At 38.1% G+C, this 22,140-nt stretch overlaps 1 protein-coding gene and 1 long non-coding RNA gene across 7 annotated transcripts in view; one reads left to right on the top strand and one right to left on the bottom strand.

Moving 5' to 3' along the window:
* DNM3 (dynamin 3) overlaps window positions 1-22,140 on the top strand; it is a 578,846-nt gene that overhangs the window by 286,682 nt on the left and 270,024 nt on the right. For all 6 annotated transcript variants that reach the window (XM_082437591.1, XM_082437593.1, XM_082437588.1 and 3 more), the window contains one exon: window positions 15,326-15,439. In XM_082437591.1, coding sequence (XP_082293717.1) covers window positions 15,326-15,439 — 114 coding nt within the window. The remainder of the gene's footprint in view (window positions 1-15,325; window positions 15,440-22,140) is intronic.
* Window positions 1-22,140, bottom strand: part of LOC309649558 — a 434,139-nt gene that overhangs the window by 317,714 nt on the left and 94,285 nt on the right. The window lies entirely within an intron of this gene.

The raw sequence follows: 22,140 nt of genomic DNA, 5'->3' as shown, positions 1-22,140 counted from the left end.
TAATCTGTGATCTAGGGGAAGTATAATTATTTCAAAGGAGCATAAAGTACAGTTTCTACTTTGATAATATCTACCATTTATTGAACATTTACCAGATGCCAGACTTCATCTCACTTAATAGTCACAACATCTACTTGAAATTGGGACTATTAGCTCCAATTCTCAGATCAAAAAATGAGGCTTGATTAGACTAAGTAACTTGCCCAAGTTCATACATCTAGTAAATGGCAGCACTGACAAACAAATCCCAAAAGTCCGTGCTTTCAACTAAGCTATAATCTTATTGTGATAATGGGAGCAAGGCAAACACAATTGCTAGTAATTCAAAACAAGATGATGTAAGTGCTAAATTCAGATAATGAACAAAATAAATGTTCAGAGAAGGAAGAGATCCATATGGACTACGGGAGCTTCTTTATTATTTATTAAAGTAATATCACAGATTAATTCCTTTTTTTCCTTAGAGTGTTATATTACCCAGAAACTGCTACATGTATTTGTACTTCTACCTATTACTCTTCGGTATATTTGAATTTTAAATAATCATATCATAAAATTAGCTACCACTTTTTTAGTGGCTGTTTTGTATAAGGCAGTGTGTTAAGTGCTTTGTTCTTCAACACACTTTAACCTGGATCCTTGAAGGACAACACATCTTGCTTCTCATTATGGGCCAGAATTTCCAGGAACTTTTTAAAAACAGATTCTCTGTTTGATATATATTTTCTTCATTGACCAATTATAACTTTTAAAAAATTTTTTTAATTTTTTTTTTTTTTTTTTTTGGCCACACTGCACGGCTTGCAGGCTCTTAGTTCCCCGACCAGGGATTGAAATCGTGCCCCCTGCAGTGGAAGCACAGAGTCCTACCCCTGGACCGCCAGGGAATTCCCTGGCCAATTATTTACTTAAAAAAAATGTTCTGGAAGAAATTTTTTCTGCATCTAGAAGATGTTGTGCAGGTACTGATTCATTACATGAAATCAGAGTTGCATGGGAGACCTTCAACTCTGTTCCCCATCCATTCCAATCTGGCTGCTTCCCCTCTCCATCAAGCCACAGAAATAATGCTTGGTAAGGTTGTACCTCCAGCTTGTATCTGTGGAGCCACAGTGGTTTTTCAAATATTGAATGCTTTTCAGGGAACCTCTACCTAATGCACAGTGGTAACCTAAATGGGCGGGAAGTCCAAAAGGGAGGGGATATCTGTATGGGTATGGCTGATTCATTTTGTTGTGCAGTGGAGGCTAACACAACATTGTAAAGCAACCATACTCTAATAAAAATTAATAAAAAAATAAAATCAACTGATGAGAATACTTAATTTAAGGAAAACTTTAAAAAAATATATCAACAGATAAAATTCTGTTGCTGTTTCTCTGAAACTAGAGTGATCTAACACACTTTCTGAAAAACATATAACTGATATCCCTTTTGAACATATCTTTAAACTAAATGTTCCAGCCATTAAAAAAAAAGGTAACTAAAAGAAAAAAAAAAACCAAAAACAAATATTGAATGCTTTCATACTGGTTCTAACTGGCTGCTCCCCCAAGTGCCTGCCTATCATCAGAGATGCTGAAGTTCCTCTCTCAGAATCCCTACAACTTCCCCCTTATCCAGACATTGAAGGCAAAGTTCTGGTACAGAAGGGGACCTTTAGTACCCTACCATAGTACTTTGACCCCCACACCCCTTCAGATTGGTCCTACTAGTATAATGCCATACTAGTTGTTAAGTATTTTTAATATTTTCTCTTCAATAACCCCCATGTTACCCAAACCAGTGAATAATTTTTTACTTTGAATCGTACTTTCCCTCATGGTATCATATGACTTTTTCAATCCTTTTGCCTTATTAAAACATTCTCTTCTACTGACTTCTGTTTTTTCTCCCACCTTCTAGCCACTCTTCTCTCTCCGTTGTAGGTTCATTCTCTCCTCCCAGCCATTATATATTGGCTTTCCTCAAGGTTCAGTCCTTAGTCCTCTTTTCTTCTCACTCAAACTCTCACTTCATGTCATTTTTTTCATACCTGTGGTTTTAATCACACTGATAATCAACAATTCACAAATCTGTGTATCTTATGATGACTTCTGTATAGCCAGTGGTTTATTTTGCATGTTCACATCTTTACATGTTCAGACTGAACTCATGACTTATCCCTTAACTAAGCATATTCCTCCTACTCTCTGTTAGACAATTGGCCTCCACAGTCTGTCCAGTTTCCAGAAACTTAAACCTTGGGAGTTGTCCTTGACACCTCATTCTCTCTTATCTTTTACCTCCAATTTATCATTTGTCATTTAAATTTTTCTTTCTAAACAATTCTCAAATGTGTCCACTTCTCTCTCTGCCCATTTTTACCACTCTTGTCAAAGTTATCATTGTCTATGACTTAGGATTCTATCTGATCTCCCTGCATTCTCTCTCCCCTCTCTCTCTCCTCTCTCTAACCTCTTTATCAGACCAGAGATAGAAAAGCAAATGTTTCATGATGCAAATCTTATGTTGCTGCCCTACTTTAAACACTTCAAAGGCTTCCCATTCCTCTCAGGATAAAGACCAAATTTCTTCCCATAAATTACATGGCTAAGCATGATTCACCTCCTCTCCAGGCTTATCTTGCATAAGGCCCATTCTTGCTTTCTGTGCTATGACCATCCCATCCCTACTCCCGGCCCACACCCTTCATGTTAGTGCAAGTGCTGAAGTCTTCAAGGAGGCCTCCTCACGTACCCCATGCAGGTCAGAGCTCTATTAACGCGCTGAACCACTTCTTGGCAGCTGCACCAGCCACAGCAGTAATTCTGCATTTATCTGTGTGAGTCTTTGCTTAGTGTCTATTCCCCGATTTGTCTGTAAGCTACATGAAGTTCAGGGACTGGGCCCCTTTATGTTTTGTTTTTTGTTTATCCTTGTATTTTTAGTGTGCTGCCTGACATATATCAGGTACTCACTAATTTTATAATAAATAATGACTAAGGTGCTTTTTCTTTCTCTCTTAAAGAAGCTCTCTGGATTATTTTTAGTAAAATATCCAGATTCTACTCAGAGCTTGCTAATTATGTGGTATCTTTTCTTTTGTATGTGTGTGAATTTTTGTCCTTGAATGTGAGAAATAGATGACGAGCTTAGTTCTCATTCTGTTTTGTATCATTTGGAATCTCTTCCACATGGAGGGTTCCCATTAACTTCAAAGGAAGCTCTGCACATGGAAAAGATACACAGGAAAAAAGTGAAAAAAGTAGAGCCCTGATTTTCATCATGGTTAATGGCCTGGATCTTGTAGAGGTTTAGGTGAGTAAATTCTGAGAATAAACAGCTCACTCTTAGCGAATTCTTCAGAAATAGCTGTGCATGTGGCAGAAATAATGCATAAACTGGCAGTTGGGAAAATTCTGGGGAACAAGGAGAGGGGAAGAAATTCCTCAGGAGTAATTTTGAGAATCAAGATAATATAATAGCTTAGTGAGCCATAGAGGCATGAAAAACGTACTCATTATGTGAGCATGGGCTAATGTTCTGGAAGAGAATCGATGGAAAGGGTTTCAGGTGCTTTTATGGGACAGAATGAATGGAAGCTGATGGAGGCACCATAGAGGTAGTCCTTGTAGATTGGGGTGGTCCAAAAAAAAGTGGGAAGGAAGCTCCCTGTGTTACCTGGTGAGGTTATTTTATGAAAAAATAACTTGGAGTTCTACTTAACCTATAAAATTTTATGTGGTTATGATTTAAACTTATACCAGTGTTTTTAGGTAAAGGTTGATTTTTACAGACAAACCAGAAAGTTATTATCTTTTTGGCAGCTGTATCTTCAAATAAAAAGGGGATTTGATATGAATATTAAGTGTCAGTTTCTTATTTTCAGTCAGTTTTTATTGCACACTGTTAATATGTTTTCAGTCAATCATATCAGCTCCTTATTTAAAATAGTCAAGCTTCTTCTTTCATCATGATCATTTCCCACGTTATATTCCATAACTATTTCTTTTTCTGTTGTGCTGTGGAGTTATTTCACTACCTGACTATTTGTAATCTGCCTCAGTTTTCCAACATGCTGTGTTCATTACACATTAAAGGGAATCTTAAGAAATTGCCTGTTCAAAGCAAGCAATAATGTGATGGCAATTTGCATTTTTATTACCATGAAAATTGTAGGAAAATATGGAAAATATAGGAAAATTAAAGGAGGAAATAAATATAACTTTATATCTTGCCACTAATTTTCAATCACAGTTGACATTTTGGTATATATTACAGTCTTTTTTCTATCCTTATGTTAACACATATAACCAAAATAATACCATATTTAATAATACTAATACTGATCTAAGTATTAGTACTAGTACTGATCTAAGTCCTTTATGTATATTAACTCATATTTTTCACAACAACTGTTACAGGTGTTATTATCCATGTTATGTATGAGGAAATTGAGGCAAAGAGACTTACCCAGTGTCATCCAGCTAGCAAGTGTTGGAACTAGGAGGCAGTCCCAGATGGTCTGACTCCAGAGTCCTGCCCAGTGTTAGCACTCCCTTGCAAAAATGTTATCTCACATCATAGAGTAGGTGTTTGTCCTCAGCTTAATTTAACATCAGATGAGTATATCATAATCTATTAACCAGTTTCCAGTTTGGCAGATAGGTTGTTTCCAATTGCTTGCTGTTAAAAACAGTACGGTAGCCAATATCCTTGTATGTGTTGTGAATTAAGGGCTAGGGCTCTGAAGTTGGACCACCAGAGAGACTCTATTTTATTCAGGTGCTAAGGTGCTGAATCCTCTGAGTGTGCTCTGCACAGCAGAGCAAAATGTAAGACAGCCTGCTAGCAGTGCAATAGGAGCCTGACTGTATGTAGTTCCTTTACCTGTCACATAGGGAAATCCCCCCTCAAAGGATTACTATGTGGATTAAAATAAATAATGCACATGGAGCTCTTAGCACAACTCCTGGTACAGAGTAGTGTTAGTAAATGTTAGCTATTGTTATTTTTCTTGAATTCCTAGAAATGGAGTCAAACTGTGTTCTTTGCCTATTTCAGATACTTACAAAACTCTGTGCTCTGATTTCCTGGAAAGTTAAATCCATGAAAGGAACATCCAAACATAAAAATGTCGTTTAGCCAATTCATTTGTAGTAGTATTTTATAGAGTCTTGAGAACAAAACAAACAATATTTCATCAAATATTTGATTATTTTGTATATTAATTTGATTATTCTGTTTTACCTGATTTGTTTGTTTTCACAGCTTCTTTATCCCAATCGTAAGTTCATTGGATATGAAAATCTATTTTTCACATTATGTCAGCCCACTGTGCATAGTTATGGTTGCTCTCATTTGTCATAAAATGGGCAGAGCACCTAGCACAGTGCCTGGTCCATCATAGGCGTTCAGTACATATCGGTTGGCTGACTTATCAAGTGTCTTAGGGGAGAAAAACCTTTGAACACTTTCCTGAATTAAACTTATCTCTTAAAACTGCAGGCATGAACCCCTTTCTTCCTCAGAGTGTGTGCTGTGGGCAGGCTAGCTCCCAAGTTGAATAGGGGAGAGGATGGGGGAGGGAATTGCCCTGGACTACACTTCTCTATTTATCCTTCTAGATTTACTGGTCTGAGAAGTCACTTTCCTGTTCCACGAGTGGAACAATTGAGGAAGCAACAGGAGGGCCTCTTCATCCCCCACCCCTTGACAGTACTCCTCAGCCTTCCTCCACTTTTTATTCCATTGAGTTTAATCATTAAGTTAGTGGTTAACTAGGGGTGCAGCTAGCCCACTTTGGGGGAAGAGATTAACAGTCTATCAGTCCTGCTCCTACCGTCCAGAAGCCTCTCCTCCAAAGCTAATCATGGCTCCTTTGGGCATCCTGCTAGGACCACTAGTGGATAGAGGGCTCTCAAATGGGTCCGAATAGTGCATCGATTAAATTCACTCCAAGGCTGGTTTGTTCCCTAGTCATGTTTCCTCCCTATTTTATTTCCTGTTTCAAATTACATGCAGCCATTTTGTTCCTCTAGCCTATCAGAGATTCTGCAATGATCACATGACATCATTAAGATAGTCTAATACATTACACCCAGTAATAAAATGTCAAGAAAATAGATGTGTCCTCAATGTGACTATGAACCCCCTCATACTATGGAATTCTCAGAAATTAAAGTCCAAAGATTACATTTCCAAAGGAATTTGCAAAGTCTAAGATACTTGTGGAACATCAGATTGAAGTCCTCCCCCAATTCTTACTTTCTGGGTTTCAGTCAAAGAGGTTCTCTTGCCCAGGTGGAGTTGGGGTTCTTTTAGCAGCTATATACCCTGAGCTGGCCTCCATAAGAATGGGTTGTTCCTTCTGGGCTTTGGAAGTTGAAATAATCTCTTGTGTTCCTTACTTCATGAATAAAGCAAAGAGTGGGACACAAAAGATAATCCCAGCACCAGCTCCACAGCAACCAAATTTAATAAGACAAATAGACTCCCTGGTCTTTAGGCTACACTATGTTCCCAGACCCTTTTCCTACATATAGCCACCAACTATAGCAAACATTCAGAGGTATGAATGAGAGAGGGTAGACAGAGCCTGGTTTTAGCCCTACCTGGCTGTCAAGCAGTTTTTTCTAGTTTGTGAACGTATAAATTTATTGGGGGAAATCTCTCCCTAAGAGGTTAATTTTGCCACTTTGCACTTACCATAAAGGGGGAAAGCCATCCATCCATACAGTCTTGGAGAAAAACACTTGAAACATTGCTATTGCAAAGTTTAGGACTTTGCAGCCATGGCAGCCCCAGTCACCAGGTCTTGTCTGAGTTACCTTCCTCTCCTGTGCAGCATATTCAAAACCTTGTAATTTTTACTTCCCTTTTGCTTTTGTGTTTCTCTTTCTGTCTCTTGTTACATCATTTCTTCATCTAGAAGCCTGGGCCTCCTAAGGAGACTTTCTCCTGCTTATATAATCCAGAGAGAGTTTGAAAACATGTGCTGGGGTGGGAGGTGGGATTGACTCTTGAGTCTGTCAGTAAGCAACACAAGTTAAGTATAGCTCTCCACAGTTCCCTTCTTGCCCTGATCCAGGGTAAAGTATGGCACTAAGGGCAGCTAATCTAACCCTTCCTACTTCCCACCTAATAAAATAAACCTGGAACCTCAAGAGTGCTCTGTGGTGTACATATGGACCTCAGTTGCCTTACAGTTTAAACGTAGTAAATCTAATTCTCCCTCCTGAGGCCTATCAGGCCTGTATTTAGAAAGACTTTTCTCCCTATAGTTGAATTCTTGCCCCAGGCACACCTGTTTAGGAAAATCTCTGCCGGCCAAATTCAAGGATAAGCAGCCTATTTCCTGTGGATGCCTGTGCTCGCAAAGGTAGGTCCCTCCCAACCAGCTGAGTGACCTGCCTGGCCTGTGCCCTTGCTGAGCCTATGCAGCTCTGCAGATCCACCAACGTCAGCCCTGCGGTGTGTGAACTACCTTTATAGAAGCAGCTACTCCCCTATGGTTGAAGCCTTTTGTAATCTACCAAGATCAAAATATCAAATAGTCTGTGGTTACAAACTCCACACACAGGCTGCAACAGTTAAAAGCCAACTGCAAACCTGAGAAAAACTTGTATGGTCTACCATAAATAAGGCCAAGGTCAAAATGCCCTGCTCACAAAGTTCAAGGCCCAAAGCTTTGGCCACATTAGAACTTTTCCACATGTACTGTTTTCTTCCCATAATTTTATTCCTTGTCTGTGTATTAATTTTATGATCCAGTGTGCTGGCCAGATGTTGAAGTCTGAACTTGTCCCTAACATACAGGTTTTGCCAAGCCTGAGAAGGCCTGACTTTTCATTGTGTGGAGGACCTAACTAGAACATATACTCTCTAGAATAGGCTTGCCTTTAAGAGGAGAGGCTGAGCTACTCCACTCTCCCTATTCCACTTTCAAAGTATCTGTATCTGGCAAAAGAAGCTTGGGTGATATTTACAGCAATACATGTTAAAAAATCGTTTGCCTCAAGCCTTACAAATAAGACATGGCCTTTCAGCTCTCAAGGTCCCTTCCAGTCATATATTTATGCTCTTGTTTACTTGGACACTCAAGACAGAATTTGACATTCAAACACTAAGGCTGTAAATGGTTATTGTACTAAATGTTGATGGATTTATTTTGGGAATTTTAGATTTGAATATAAAATTAACCTATCTTTCTCTATGAAGAGACTATAATCAATCACATTTGGCTTAACATTCTTTTCAAATTTTATTATTTAGTCTTTGCCTTCTCTTTCTCCCTACTTTCCTTTGTTTCATTATATTAATTTCCCCTTAGTATTCTTTCTTCTTTGTTTTTAAAATATTCATTTATTTATTTATTTATTTGGCCGTGCTGGTTCTTAGTTGTGTCATGCAGGATCTTCGTTGCCGTGTGTGGGATGTTTGTTGCGGCATGTGGGATGTTTGTTGCGGCATGTGGGATCTAGTTCCCTGACCAGGGATCAAACCCTGGCCCCCTGCATTGGGAGCGCAGAGTCTTAGCCACTGAACCACCAGGGAAGTCCCCCCCTTTAGTTTTGTTATCTCTTGGGTTCTGATCATTTTTCCTTAATGCTTGCCTTTTCTTATTTTGTTCCACTGTTTCTCCTTGGTTTTGTGATTTCTCTCTCCCTCAATTCTTCTGTGAAAAAGTACATTAGGAATTACTTTTTCTTAATTCTTATTTTGAGCTGTTTGTCATTGGGGAAAAAAGTCCATTTTTGGCAAATATGCTTCTTTTTTTCCCCCAGGAGGGGTTGGGATTGGACCAGAGCTTCTTAAACTTTTTTATGACAGCTACTTGCTGACAGCTTTCAGTGCTGAACACACTTCCATGGATTCCTATGAAGGGATCTAGGCCATGTGTACTCACAGCACGGCAGCTGTAATCCTCTTTTTCTCTCCAAGTGAGAAAGCCTATTGCAATTAAAATGACTAATGTCATAGAATGTAATAATCTCTTCTAATTACTTTTTATGTCAATTCTTTGCAAATTTCATTTTAACTGTTATTAGTAGCTCATAATTTCCATATAGCTTAATTGACTATATTCGCTGGACTAAATGATATTTAATAAATATCTGTTTTGGCTATAACGTTCAATACTTCTAGAAATAGTGGTGCATCTTTGAGAGATGAATCCAATGGTGCCAATTAGATCAGGCAATTTATTGCTTCACATCCTCTTAAATTCCCCAAACTCTATTCTTGCCTTTATCTACATAGTAGCTGACTTTTTTTTTTCTTGCATTTTCTGCCTCTCTATTAGCCCCCTCCTGGCCTCATTTCTCTGCCTGGCCTAGGTTAAATGGATGATCACCCAAATTACTCTCTTGCCCCAAACCTTCAACATCTTTACACCTAGGTACTTAGGTCACTTGGGTCCAGAGCCCTGGATCAGTTCCCACTTACCTTCTCTTTTTCTACGTCGAGTGTGCAGAATGTTGCTAGAGACAGTAATGCAACTATGTTGATTGTGTCCCTGCAAGTTATGGTCTTCATTCTCAGCTTTCAGCCATTATTTTTAAGACCTTATGTTTTTAGGGCAGTTTTAGGTTTACGACAAAATTGAGAGGCAGGTACAGAGATTTTTCAACTTCCCCCTGCCCCCACACATGCATAACCTCCCCTGTTATGAACATTACTCACCAGAGTGGTACATTTTTTTTTTAAACCAAAGATGAACCTATGTTGACACATCATAATCACCAAAGTCCATAGTTTACCTTAGGGTTTACTCTTGGTATTGTACGTTCTTTAGGTTGGAAAAAAGTATAATGTATCCATATAGTATCTGAGTATTTTCAGTGCCCTAAAAATCCTATATGCTCTGCCTACTTCTCTCTCCCTTTCCCTACCCAACCCTTGACAACTACTGATCTAAAGTCTCCATAGTTTTGCCTTTTCCAGAATGTCATATAGTTGGAATCACACAGAATGTAGGCTTTTCAGATTGGCTTCTTTCACTTAGTAATATGCATTTAAGATTCCACCATGTCTTTTTATGGCTTGATAGCTAATTTCTTTTTAGTGCTGAATAATATTCCATTATCTGGATGAACCATGGTTTACTTATCCATTCGTCTACTGAAGGACATCTCAGTTGCTACCAAGTTTTGGAAATTATGAATGAAGCTGTTATAAACATGCATATATGTACCTAAGTTTTCAGCTCCTTTAGGTGAATACCAAGGATCGTGATTGTGAATACCAAGGATCACATGGGAAGTGTACATTTAGTTTGTACTAAATAAGGAAGCACCAAACTGTCTTCCAAAGTGTTTGTGCCATTTTGCATTCCCACCAGCAATGTATGAAAGTTCCTGTTGTTCTACATCCTCACCAGCATTTGGTGTTGTCAGTGTTTCAGATTTTGGCCATTCTAATAGGTGTGTAGTGATATCTCGTAGTTTTAGTTTTCATTTCCCTGATGACATGTGATATTGAGCATCTTTTCATATGCTTATTTGCTATCTGTGTATCTTTGGTGAGGTGTGTTAAAGTCTTTGGCCCATTTTTTAATTGGGTTGTTTGTTTTCTCACTATTGAGTTTTAAGAGTTCTTTGTATGTTTTGGATAACAGTCCTTTATCAATTATGTCTTTTGCAAGTATTTTCCCTTAATCTGTGGCTTGTCTTCTAATTCGCTTGACACTGTTTCTTACAGAGAATAAGTTTTTAATTTTAATGAAGTTCAGATTACTAATTATTTCTTTCGTAGATTGTGTCTTTGGTATTGTATCTAGAGAGGCATCATCATACCCAAGGTCATCTAGATTTTCTCCTATATTATCTTCTAGGAGTTTTTAGTGTTGTGTTTTGTCAACCTTTCTTTTTTTTTTTTTTTTTTTTTTTACTTATTCCAGTTATGTTGTCTCATTCAATTACTGATTGTCCCAATGCTTAACACTATCCTCGAACCTTCTTTCCAACTTCTCAGCCTCACTTTCCTGCAGATAATTATCTATTCTCTTATCCAGTGAAATGGAAAGATCAACTATGACCTTTCTAAACTTTCTACCCTTTTCCATTCAGAGAACCTACATCTACCCTCATTCTTCCAACCTCCCAGGCTCACATTTCTGTTCAAAGACAGCCCCCTCCCTGTGCTCTTCATCTCATTCATTCCCATCTTCGTTGTCCTTGTATCATTTTTCTATATCACCAACCTCTTACTCTGTACTATTAGTTCTCCTCAAGCAATAAATATGCTCGATTCTTGCCTATACTAAAAAAAAAAAAAAAAAAAAAATCCCCAAACCAAAAAACAACAGCAGCAGCAGCAGCAACAAAAGCAATGACAAAAGCACCTCTTTTGACCCTGTGTCTCTTCTGGTTTTAACAGGCTTTCATCCTCCTCTGGAAAGAGCTCTCTTTAGTCATTGTCTCCATTTTTCACTTCCCATTCACTTTTCAACCCAGTGAACTCTGACTTATCCCACCACCTCACTTCAACTTGTATAGCTAAAGACACGATGATGTCTGCATTGCACTTTATATGTCCCTTTCTGTGCTGAATCTGACACTCCCAATGGCACATTCCTTGAAATTCCCCTTGCCTTTGGCTTCCATAACCTCACTGCTCTTATTTTTCTGACATTCCTGACCACCTCTTAAAAGTCGGTATTTTCCCCAGGATTTCCACTGTGAGCCACTGCTATTTCACACAGTTTTAACTGCCACCTATGTATATATGCTGATGACTTGCAAGTCTGCATGTCCAGTCCTAACATTTCCATTTAGCTTCAGAGGTCAGGTCAGGTCTATGTGTGTCTCCCACAGGTACCTCAGATTCAACATGGCCTTGGCTGAATTCATCATCAACTCCCCTACTTCCAAAACTTGGTTCTCTTTCTCTATTCCTTCTGATTTGGTAGCCCCATGAGTTTCAGAATCATTCTAGAACAGCACAATGTCCAATAAAAATATAATGTAAGTCACGTGTAATATAAAAATTTTCTGGTAACCACATTAAAAAATAAAATGAGTCAAGTGAAATGAACATTAAGAATAGATTTTACTTAACCCAGTATATCTAAAATATTATCATTTTAACATGTGATACATTTTAAAACATTTAATGAGATATTTTACATTTCTTTTGTACCAAGTTTTCAAAATCCAGTGTGCATTTTACACTTACCACACATCAGAGTTTAAACTAGTTACTAGGGCTCAATAACCATATGTGGCTAGTGGCTACTGTACAATGCAGTTCTAGTCTTTACCTTCACTAATCTCCCTTTCATCCAGTCATAAGTCCTGTTGATTTTGTCTCCTAGGTGTTTCTCCAGTAGGTTTATTTATTTTCATGCTTTCTGCATCGTGGCTTTACTTCACACCTTGGTCATGTCTCACTTGGTTTATTGCAATAGCTTACATAACCTAGTTTGTCTCAGGGAGCATGCAAAATTCGCTGGAATGCAGGAGGATATAGTAGAACATCTACATACATATTTTTATCTAGAAAATAAGGAAACAGTTAAGATTTATTAGTATTGAGTATATATATATGTTGATGCCAGTACCCTCACTTTGTCAATAATAAAGTTATAAATGTAACAAATAAAATACATTTCCCCCACAAAATAAAAAAATTAAAATATTTATTTCATCTTCATATAATACTTTAGAATTTCTTTGGGTATTTCTATAGATGTACACAGTTTAGTAATACATTGGTCATATCTACTTAATAAATTTACATGGGTACTTGAAATTTATTTTGGTACTGCCAAATTTTATCACTAAAATTGGCGGTCTATTGAACTGGATCGACTCTGGCATTACCCCGCTTGCGTCTCCAGCCTCAATTTCTTCATCCCACCTCACATTTTCTGCATCAAGTGGCTCTTTCATATTTTGTTCTTGTTTGTCCTTCATGGAAAACAAATAAATAGGCAAACGAACTACTTCCTGACCTAACTCTAATTCTCTGCCAGGCTCCTTCAAGCTATCATGTCTCCAAGGAAAGCCTATTAACATTACCTAAGTTGTGTCCAGTCCTCCTTCTCTTGCTAAGGATACATCTCTTACTACACTGTTATGTTGAAATTATCTCCTTATGGATCTTCATTCCCTACAAAACTAAAATTCTTGAGGACAGGGGTGTGGCATCATCATGCTTTTTCATCTTGACATATGATAGGTTCTTAACAAATGTTTGTTGAACTAAATTCATGGCTCTCCTTGATGAAGCCAGCCTGTTCTATCAATGGGTGAAATAGTGATTTTCTTATTGCAATTTGTGGAGTATCTGGAAGACTTCCTCTTTGTCCAAAGATGCCTGATAAAATGAAATAGTAAATACACTTTCATTAAGTACTATAATTAATATGTTATTTGTAAGCCCTGGTAGTGTGGGTAACAATCTTATTGGGAAATAACCAGTTTCTTCTTACTAAAAAATTAAATGAGATTATTTGCTCTAAGACGAATGAAGTTTTGATTGTATGTATACATGCAACGGCTTTCAAACTTCAGTATGAATAAGAATCACTTTGGGACATGTTAAAGTGTAGATTCCTGGGTTTCATATGTACATATTCTAATTCATTTGGACTTATAGGTATCCCAAGAATCTATACTGTTAGAAAGCATCCCAATGGTTATTTATTATAACAATTTTATTTTATTAGCTGGTAGAAACCATACTTTGAGAAGTATTGTTTCCTTCTTTCTGAAGCAGAGGGTTAAGAAGGAGTTAAGTTTGAGCAATGGAGAGAACTGCCTTAATCTGGGCCTGAATGGGTTTCTACCTGGGGGTCTGTAAAAGTTAAAGAGTTAAAAAGGAAAATGGGCGACGCTGGGAGATACTGAAACAGGGAATCAAGGGTGACAGAGACTGGGATTGTGGAAAGAGGCTTGGAAGATCAATAATGACCTTGGCTTATTTCACAATTTTCCCTAGGATTGACTTTCTTCAACTAGAAAGCTGAAAAATAAAATATAAATATATAAACATAAAATCTGATTATTATTAGGTTATTTTCATTTTCCTTTAGGAAGTGACACTCAGTCATTCAATAAGTAATTTTAAAAAAGTATTTCAGGATGTTTAGGATAATGGATATTGTAGGTATAGGATGATTTTTGACATTTAGAACAATATCATACAATTCCATATATATTTCATTTCTACGACAACAAAAATTATCTATCATAGAGGAGATGGTAAACTATGCCGTATGGAAAACAGAATTTAACTTTATAAAAGCTGTGAGAAAAAATAGATTTTCACTTAAATGCCATTTATAGGTAATTTCTATCCAAGTTGTTAATGTTTAAAAATTTAAATGCCATTTAAATATTTTTATGAAGACTATGTATTTCTTAGCTTGGCAAATAACAACCAGAAGTAGATGGATAAACTTAGACCATTAAAAACCTCCAAACTTTTAATTTTAGCTTATTGTTTCAGCTTTCTCCCCCATTCAGCTTATTGAGAGCTGTTAATAAGGAACTAATTGGTTGGCTTGTTTTTTCTTTTCACCATTCGGTGGCCAGTCTCTGGTAGAAATCCTAATGAGATGCAAACCAGGCAAACAAATGGGCCAGTGGGCTGGAAGGGCGTAAGAGACAGTGGGCATGGAGAGTCTATTGTTGTTTGTCCAATCAACTAAATATCTTTTAATTGTAGCAGCAGTGCCATAAATAGGCCTGGCACAAGCCTATTAGTCTGCCTTATTTTATTCCTGTTTCAGTCTCTCTGCTTCCACCATCCATACAAGTCTGCGATTTTGATTTTTGTTCATTTGATGGGAGAGACTTCCCTCTGGTTATCTGTGCTTTTGGAAGATATATTATTTTGGGTTTTTTTTTTTAAAATAAATTTATTTATTTATTTTTGGCTGCATTTGGTCTTCGTTGCTGCGCGTGGGCTTTCTTTTTAGTTGCAGCGAGCGGGGGCTACTCTCCGTTGCGGTGTGCAGGCCTCTCATTAAGGTGGCTTCTCTTGTTGCAGAGCACGGGCTCTAGGTGCGCGGGCTTCAGTAGTTGTGGCTCTCCGGCTCTAGAGCGCAGGGTCAGTAGTTGTGGTACATGGGCTTAGCTGCTCTGTGACATGTGGGATCTTCCCGGACCAGAGCTTGAACCTGTGTCCCCTGCATTGGCAGGTGGATTCTTAACCACTGCACCACCAGGGAAGCATGAAGATATATTATTCTGAATAGTTTAATAGAAGGTGAGCTTTGAGGGAACAATGCTATTCTTATTGTAACTTGTATCTTGTTTTTAACTTCGTGCAAACCTGCGTTCCCCATGGGCTCATGTTAAACTAAACATCTCTGCCGATCTGTGCTCTCTTGAAGGTGATTCGCAAGGGATGGCTAACCATCAGCAACATTGGCATCATGAAAGGAGGCTCTAAGGGATACTGGTTCGTCCTTACTGCTGAAAGCTTATCCTGGTACAAAGATGATGAGGTGAGCCACAGAAGTGACAGAATTTTTAAAATTAAAATGTTACTATTTCAAATTCATTGATAGTATTGTGATATACAATTTTAAGACACCAGTGGTTTTCTTTCAGTAAGACTTAGCTTGGGATGTTTGAAGAAGCACTGTTTTTTCCTTATAGATTTTAAATTTTACGATAGTCCCCTCAAATATCTTTTATTTCTTTAATGTAGTCACGTTTGTTTCCCTGAAGAAATGGAGTTAGGGATCAGTAGTTGAAAACTTCCTTCTTTGTAATAATGGCAAGGTAGTGATATAGTGAAAGCGATTTTCATTAAATAATGTGTTGAAAATACTCAACGTAATAGAGCATCGTAAGAGCAAAGTTAATAGCATTGATGCAGAGTTAATAAAGCATTTTGGAATTGTTGCTGTGACATCTGTCTCAAATGACAGGCTTTTGAAAATGTCCAAATCACTAGTCTTCAAGTGAGTACTAGATAATTGTTTATACAAATTTTTTCTTTGAGAATTTGATATCTATGTAAAAGCATGAATTATGATAATTATGGTGTTCTGGTTCATGTTAGATGTTAATAATATCGGGCCTGTGACTTATTACTCATTTAAATCTGATAGAAAAGCACACACAAAAAAATCAGTCTTACAGTGCCATTAAAGTGCTATAAAGTGATACTGGTAAATTTGGGAAGGCATGGATGGAAATTAAGCAGTGTTTTGGAAATTTTAATAGCTCTGGTCTGACTTGAGAAAATTTTGGTGCTTATAATGCGGCATGCAAACATTGGATAAGAATACTCTGTGATAGCAAAACTATATACAGGTGAGATTGTGTCAGTTGTATTTGGTTATAAAATGCACGCGTTTCAGAGTTAAAAGTCCTTCCGCTCTTGGCTTGATATCTTCTGAAAGCACTGCAAGGTGCTTTTGTAAATTGTTGGAGGAAAAACTTCATGTCCTATGTAGTTCTTTCTTTTTCCTAAGTGCTTTGTGCAAATAATGTGTTTAATAAATATCAGATGATCAGTTGATGGCCACTAAATTTTCTGCAGTAAAGGAAATCAGATCTTATAGAAAGGTCCAAAGGAAATTTCTACTCAAAAGCTTTATTTCAAATTTTTGTCACATATTTTAATGACTTCAGTCAAACGTGGAATTTGTTGTTGTGAGTCTGAGGATTAGCACTGGTTTCTTTCCTCTGCTGGCTGCTTAGATATCTCTCTCATTCTGTGGAAGCTCCAGTGTTTTTTTTTTAAACATCTTTATTGAAGTATAATTGCCTTACAATGGTGTGTTAGCTTCTGCTTTATAACAAAGTGAATCAGTTATACATATACAATATGTTCCCATTTCTCTTCCCTCTTGCATCTCCCTCCCTCCCACCCTCCCCATCCCAGCCCTCTAGGTGGTCACAAAGCACCGAGCTGATCTCCCTGTGCTATGCGGCTGCTTCCCACTAGCTATCTATTTTACATTTGGTAGTGTATATATGTCCATGACACTCTCTTACCCTGTCACAACTCACCCCACCCCCTCCCCATATCCTCAAGTCCATTCTCTAGTAGGTCTGTGTCTTTATTCCCGTCTTGCCACTAGGTTCTTCATGGCCTTTTTTTTTTTTTTTCCTTACATTCCGTATATATGTGTTAGCATACTGTATTTGTTTTTCTCTTTCTGACTTACTTCACTCTGTATGACAGACTCTAACTCCATCCACCTCATTACAAATACCTCCATTTCATTTCTTTTTATGGCTGAGTAATATTCCATTGTATATATGTGCCACATCTTCTTTATCCATTCATCTGTCGATGGACATTTAGGTTGCTTCCATGTCCTGGCTATTGTAAATAGAGCTGCAATGAACATTTTGGTACATGACTCTTTTTGACCTATGGTTTTCTCAGGGTATATGCCCAGTAGTGGGATTGCTGGGTCGTATGGTAGTTCTATTTGTAGTTTTTTAAGGAACCTCCATACTGTTCTCCATAGTGGCTGTATCAATTTACATTCCCACCAACAGTGCAAGAGTGTTCCCTTTCCTCCACACCCTCTCCAGCATTTATTGTTTCTAGATTTTTTGATGATGGCCATTCTGACCGGTGTGAGATGATATCTCATTGTAGTTTTGATTTGCATTTCTCTAATGATTAATGATGTTGAGCATTCTTTCATGTGTCTGTTGGCCATCTGTATATCTTCTTTGGAGAAATGTCTATTTAGGTCTTCTGCCCATTTTTGGATTGGGTTGTTCGTTTTTTTGTTATTGAGCTGCATGAGCTGCTTGTAAATCTTGGAGATTAATCCTTTGTCAGTTGCTTCATTTGCAAATATTTTCTCCCATTCTGATGGTTGTCTTTTGGTCTTGTTTATGGTTTCCTTTGCTGTGCAAAAGCTTTTAAGTTTCATTAGGTCCCATTTGTTTATTTGTGTTCTTATTTCCATTTCTCTAAGAGGTGGGTCAAAAAGAATCTTGCTGTGATGTATGTCATAGAGTGTTCTGCCTATGTTTTCCTCTAAGAGTTTGATAGTGTCTGGCCTTACACTTAGGTCTTTAATCCATTTTGAGTTTATTTTTGTGCATGGTGTCAGGGAGTGTTCTAATTTCATACTTTTACATGTACCTGTCCAATTTTCCCAGCACCACTTATTGAAGAGGCTGTCTTTTCTCCACTGTATATGCTTGCCTCCTTTATAGCTCCAGTGTTTAAAGGCAACAGCCTCAGGAGCTCTGAGATGCCTTTCTAGATATAAACATCAGTAATTACATAATCTTCTTTTGTGTTCAGTTGCCCTACTAGATCTTCTCTTAGATACATTTTATTTACAAGTACTTGTTTACAAATGTTCACAAGTAGGTGATCATTTTTGTACACTTAAAATACATATTGGTCTATGGGCCATTCTCAGTTATTCTAGGCAAAGCAAAAGATTTTGCTGAGGAATCATGATAGTAATAGCTCGTGTTTTATATTTATTAATTAAGTCATTTAATCCACATTACAACCATAAGGATAGGTACTATTATTATCCCCATTTTTCAGGTGAGTAAATGAAGAAAAAACACAACCTTTTGAAAAGTCATTTCTATAGGACTCAGTTTCCCTTATGGTAGAACACTTGGTGTTGGTGAAGATAACTAACTTGCCAAGGTCTCATAGCTACTTGGTAGCAAAGCAGAAATTTGAACACACGCTGTCTGGCTCCAGAGCTTATGACTTCAACCACAAATGGAGGCAAGAATCTCCGAGGTGCTGGAGTTTTCCAAGTCAACCTCATCCCACAGAGGATTTATTAAGATGAGTTCCAGGCATCCCAGCATTGACCTCTCCCTGAGTGTTACTATCAGGGGCCCTGTAGACTCTGGGATTAGCCACTGCTGTTGGAGTATGGCTTTAGGGTTTCTGAAACAAGCCTGTTGGAAGGCACATGATGCTCCCTCTAGGGAAGGAAGAGGCTTTGAGAGCTTGGTGAGCTCATGGTCACCAGTGAGCCCCTTCTCTCTGCTATAAATTCAGAATAAATTTTTACAAAATCTCTGCTGCCGAAGCTCCCTCATGAGCACTTGGTTACAATAGATAGAAAATACATGTGTGCAGTTATAATATTAACCGAGTGCCAAAGAACATTTTATTAAAGGTATGTGTGTGGAAGGTTGGCTGTGTGTGTGTTTTGGGTGGGAAGGGTAGGTCATAATGACCCTTAAAATAGATTGGACTGATTTAGATGAAGAAAGTTTAGAAAAGGGTTGTTTTCTTAATTTAGATCATTTTAAGAAAGAGAAAACGACAGATGAGGATGCTGCTCTCTGGAGCTAACAAGTAGACTAACAATACAATATCGGATGGTAAGTGCCCTGAAGAAAATAGGTCAGTGAGCTAAAAACTGATGCGGGAGGGACCTTTAGGTTGAGTGTTTGCTAAGAAGTAACATTGGAGCGGAGACTGGAATGACGACATTCCAGGGTGGGAGTGGGCAGGAAGCTTACGGCTGAGATGGAGGAGGAGTAGGAGAGAGAAGTAGGAAATATAGAATCAGAGGTACCTTGTCAGGCCCCACCCAATGATTTGGATTTTATTCCAAGGATAATTGAAAACCATTGGCCTGTGTCAACAGGATGTGACCTGATTGGATTTATGTTTTAGAAGGATCAGTCTGGCTGCTGGCTTGGGCATGATTTGTGGGATGGAATGTGTGTGTGGATGGAGTTGGGGTGGCAAGAATAGAAAAAGGGAGACCAGCTAGGAGACTGTATCAGTGGTTCAGGCAAGAGGAGATGGTGGCTTGTACTGGCTGGAGAGGAGAGCTCAAGTTCAGGGTAAAGCAAACTGATGGGCCACATACAGCTACACTGTAGTCATTAGCTACTGTTTCTCATGAAAAACTCTGCTCAAGAAACCAGATAGGAAATTTTCCAAATAGTAATGCCCAACTCATGACCCCTGTCTTCAAAGTATGTGTCAGTGGGGCAGAGCCTTTACTCCCCGAAGCCATCCTCATTCATCCCCACCTTACCACCCTTTGGTAACCACCACTCTGGTTCACCATCCTGCTCCATTTCTATTGCCAGCACTTCCTACCACCGTAGACCACCTCTGAGCCTGCTGGCAGGGCAGAAGGGAGGGGTCAGCACTGTTCCTTGCTCTTTACCAGTATTCAACTAATAGTTATTAGTGTCTGCTGGGAGCCAAGGCTGGAAGGGAGGGTATGGGGAAAGGAGGTCAGGAGCAATGTCAGGAGGGTGGGGCTTAGAAGTAGTGATCGGTCTCTGGCCTCTTGAATTTGTACCCTGAATACCCATCCTTTATTAGCAGTGTTTTAAATGATACTTAGATTTCATACATGCCTTGCTGTCATAGTTTAACTATGCTTCTGGATATGGATTAAAGATGCTTCTGTGGGCAGCCTTGAAAACCCCAAATTTAGAATTTTCCTTTGTGAAAATAAACATGAGTTCTTACCCAACTTTTGGAGTCAGTTTGTTGGTAAGTTGAGTGCTTGTACTTTGTTCCCATGGTATCTGTCACATCAGCATCTACACACTTTGGAAATCCTGTTACATGGCAATTTATCTCTCTTAGTCAAGCAAGTGTGACACCATAAATATTATTTAGTTATAGATTTATCATTTATTTAATAATTTATATTCAAATTTTCATAGAGAATTGTTATTTGTTTCTATGTTCTTTCATCTTCCTGCTTTCTTGTGTAATTAGACTGGTATGTTTTCATTATAATCTAATTGGCTGTTGAATAAGTAGCATATTATGGCATATGAATAGATATGGTTTTATTTAACTTTTGACAGGTTTGTAATAAATATAAATGACTTATGAAATGTATTTGTGATTAAAGAACAATGATTCAAACTGTTTTCAGGATGCGATTAATTGAACAAAAGACCCTGTAGACCATATGCTTGGTGCAATGAAAAGGGTAAGGTGCTGGAGGATGTGAATTTGCTATGACTAACTGCCAGTGTTGGAACAAGTCAGACTTCTCTGAGCCTCGGTTTTAGCTTATCAAATGGGGACTGTTGCTGACCAAATCACCTCAAAGGGAGTTTGTAGGACTCTAAGAAATCATATATTAACAAGTGCATTTATAAACTTTTAGGCATCACATTTATATATTTATTCTTGTCATCTCAAGTAATACTATGCCCTCCTACAATAATGTCATTCTTTCACTCACATGTCTTCTTATTTCCAATTTGGTCATTTCATTTTGTGAGATAGGATGTTTGGGATCTGGGATTTTTCAGCAGAGAATGGTAAGATTCAGACAGTGAAATGGAACTCAGATCCTATTCCTTCAGTGGGACTTTTCCATGCTGCCTCCTCTCCAGCCTATGGGTTAGAGATGATAATATCAAACTATGTGATTTCCTATCCAAACTGGCAGAGGCAATAGCATGATAACCCTGTGTAATAATTTTAAGCTAGAGTTGGCATGATGGTAATAGTAGGTCCCCAGCATTTTTCCTGCTTTCTCCCCATCCTTAATATAACTATCCTCCCTACCCTTAAATCTTAGATGGGTTCGTGAACACGCTCAGACATCTGTGGACCTCATGTTTTGAACCATTATTCTACTTTACAATAAAGTTATTTGTAATGTTACTGACAGATGATCTTAATAGAAAGGTTTCCACCTGTGTCCCAGGCAGTGTTATTTCCATGTGTTATCTTCAGAGAATCTATATAATACAAAGTGGTTATGGAAAACATAATTAATCTATGTACTTGACTATATGTTATCCTTTAGCATTACTCAAAAATTGGGGCTTTCTGCAACACGAAAAGAAATAGACCATCTTGTACAGGGTTAGATAGTTTATAACCAATCACCAAGGGGATTTACCCAAACCTGGCTGTCCTTCCAAATCATACTCCAGTACCCCAGACTCTGAAATTCTGTACAAGAGTGGCTCTGAATGCATTTCTAGGAATTGCATAGACCTCTTCCTGGGTCCGTCCTCTCCAGAGCATTCTGTCATTGTGCATACCCCAAGTCAAGGGGGAGCTGTGTATGGGGGTGAGGACAGAGCTTGGACATGCAGGATTGTGTGTCCACATATATCCCTTGGGATCTTGGATAAATGATACTCAGCTCCTTTGATTTCTATCAAAATAATAATATAAAGATATTTGTAGTACTTATATTTACTAAGGATTTGAGGAAGCAATACAGCAATTCAAACAACC

Source organism: Balaenoptera physalus, assembly GCF_965194825.1.
Source record: "Balaenoptera physalus genome assembly, chromosome: 1".
NCBI classification, from domain to species: Eukaryota; Metazoa; Chordata; class Mammalia; order Artiodactyla; family Balaenopteridae; genus Balaenoptera; species Balaenoptera physalus.
Note: the sequence above shows the minus strand (reverse complement) of the source record. Positions and strands in the feature narration are given on the sequence as shown.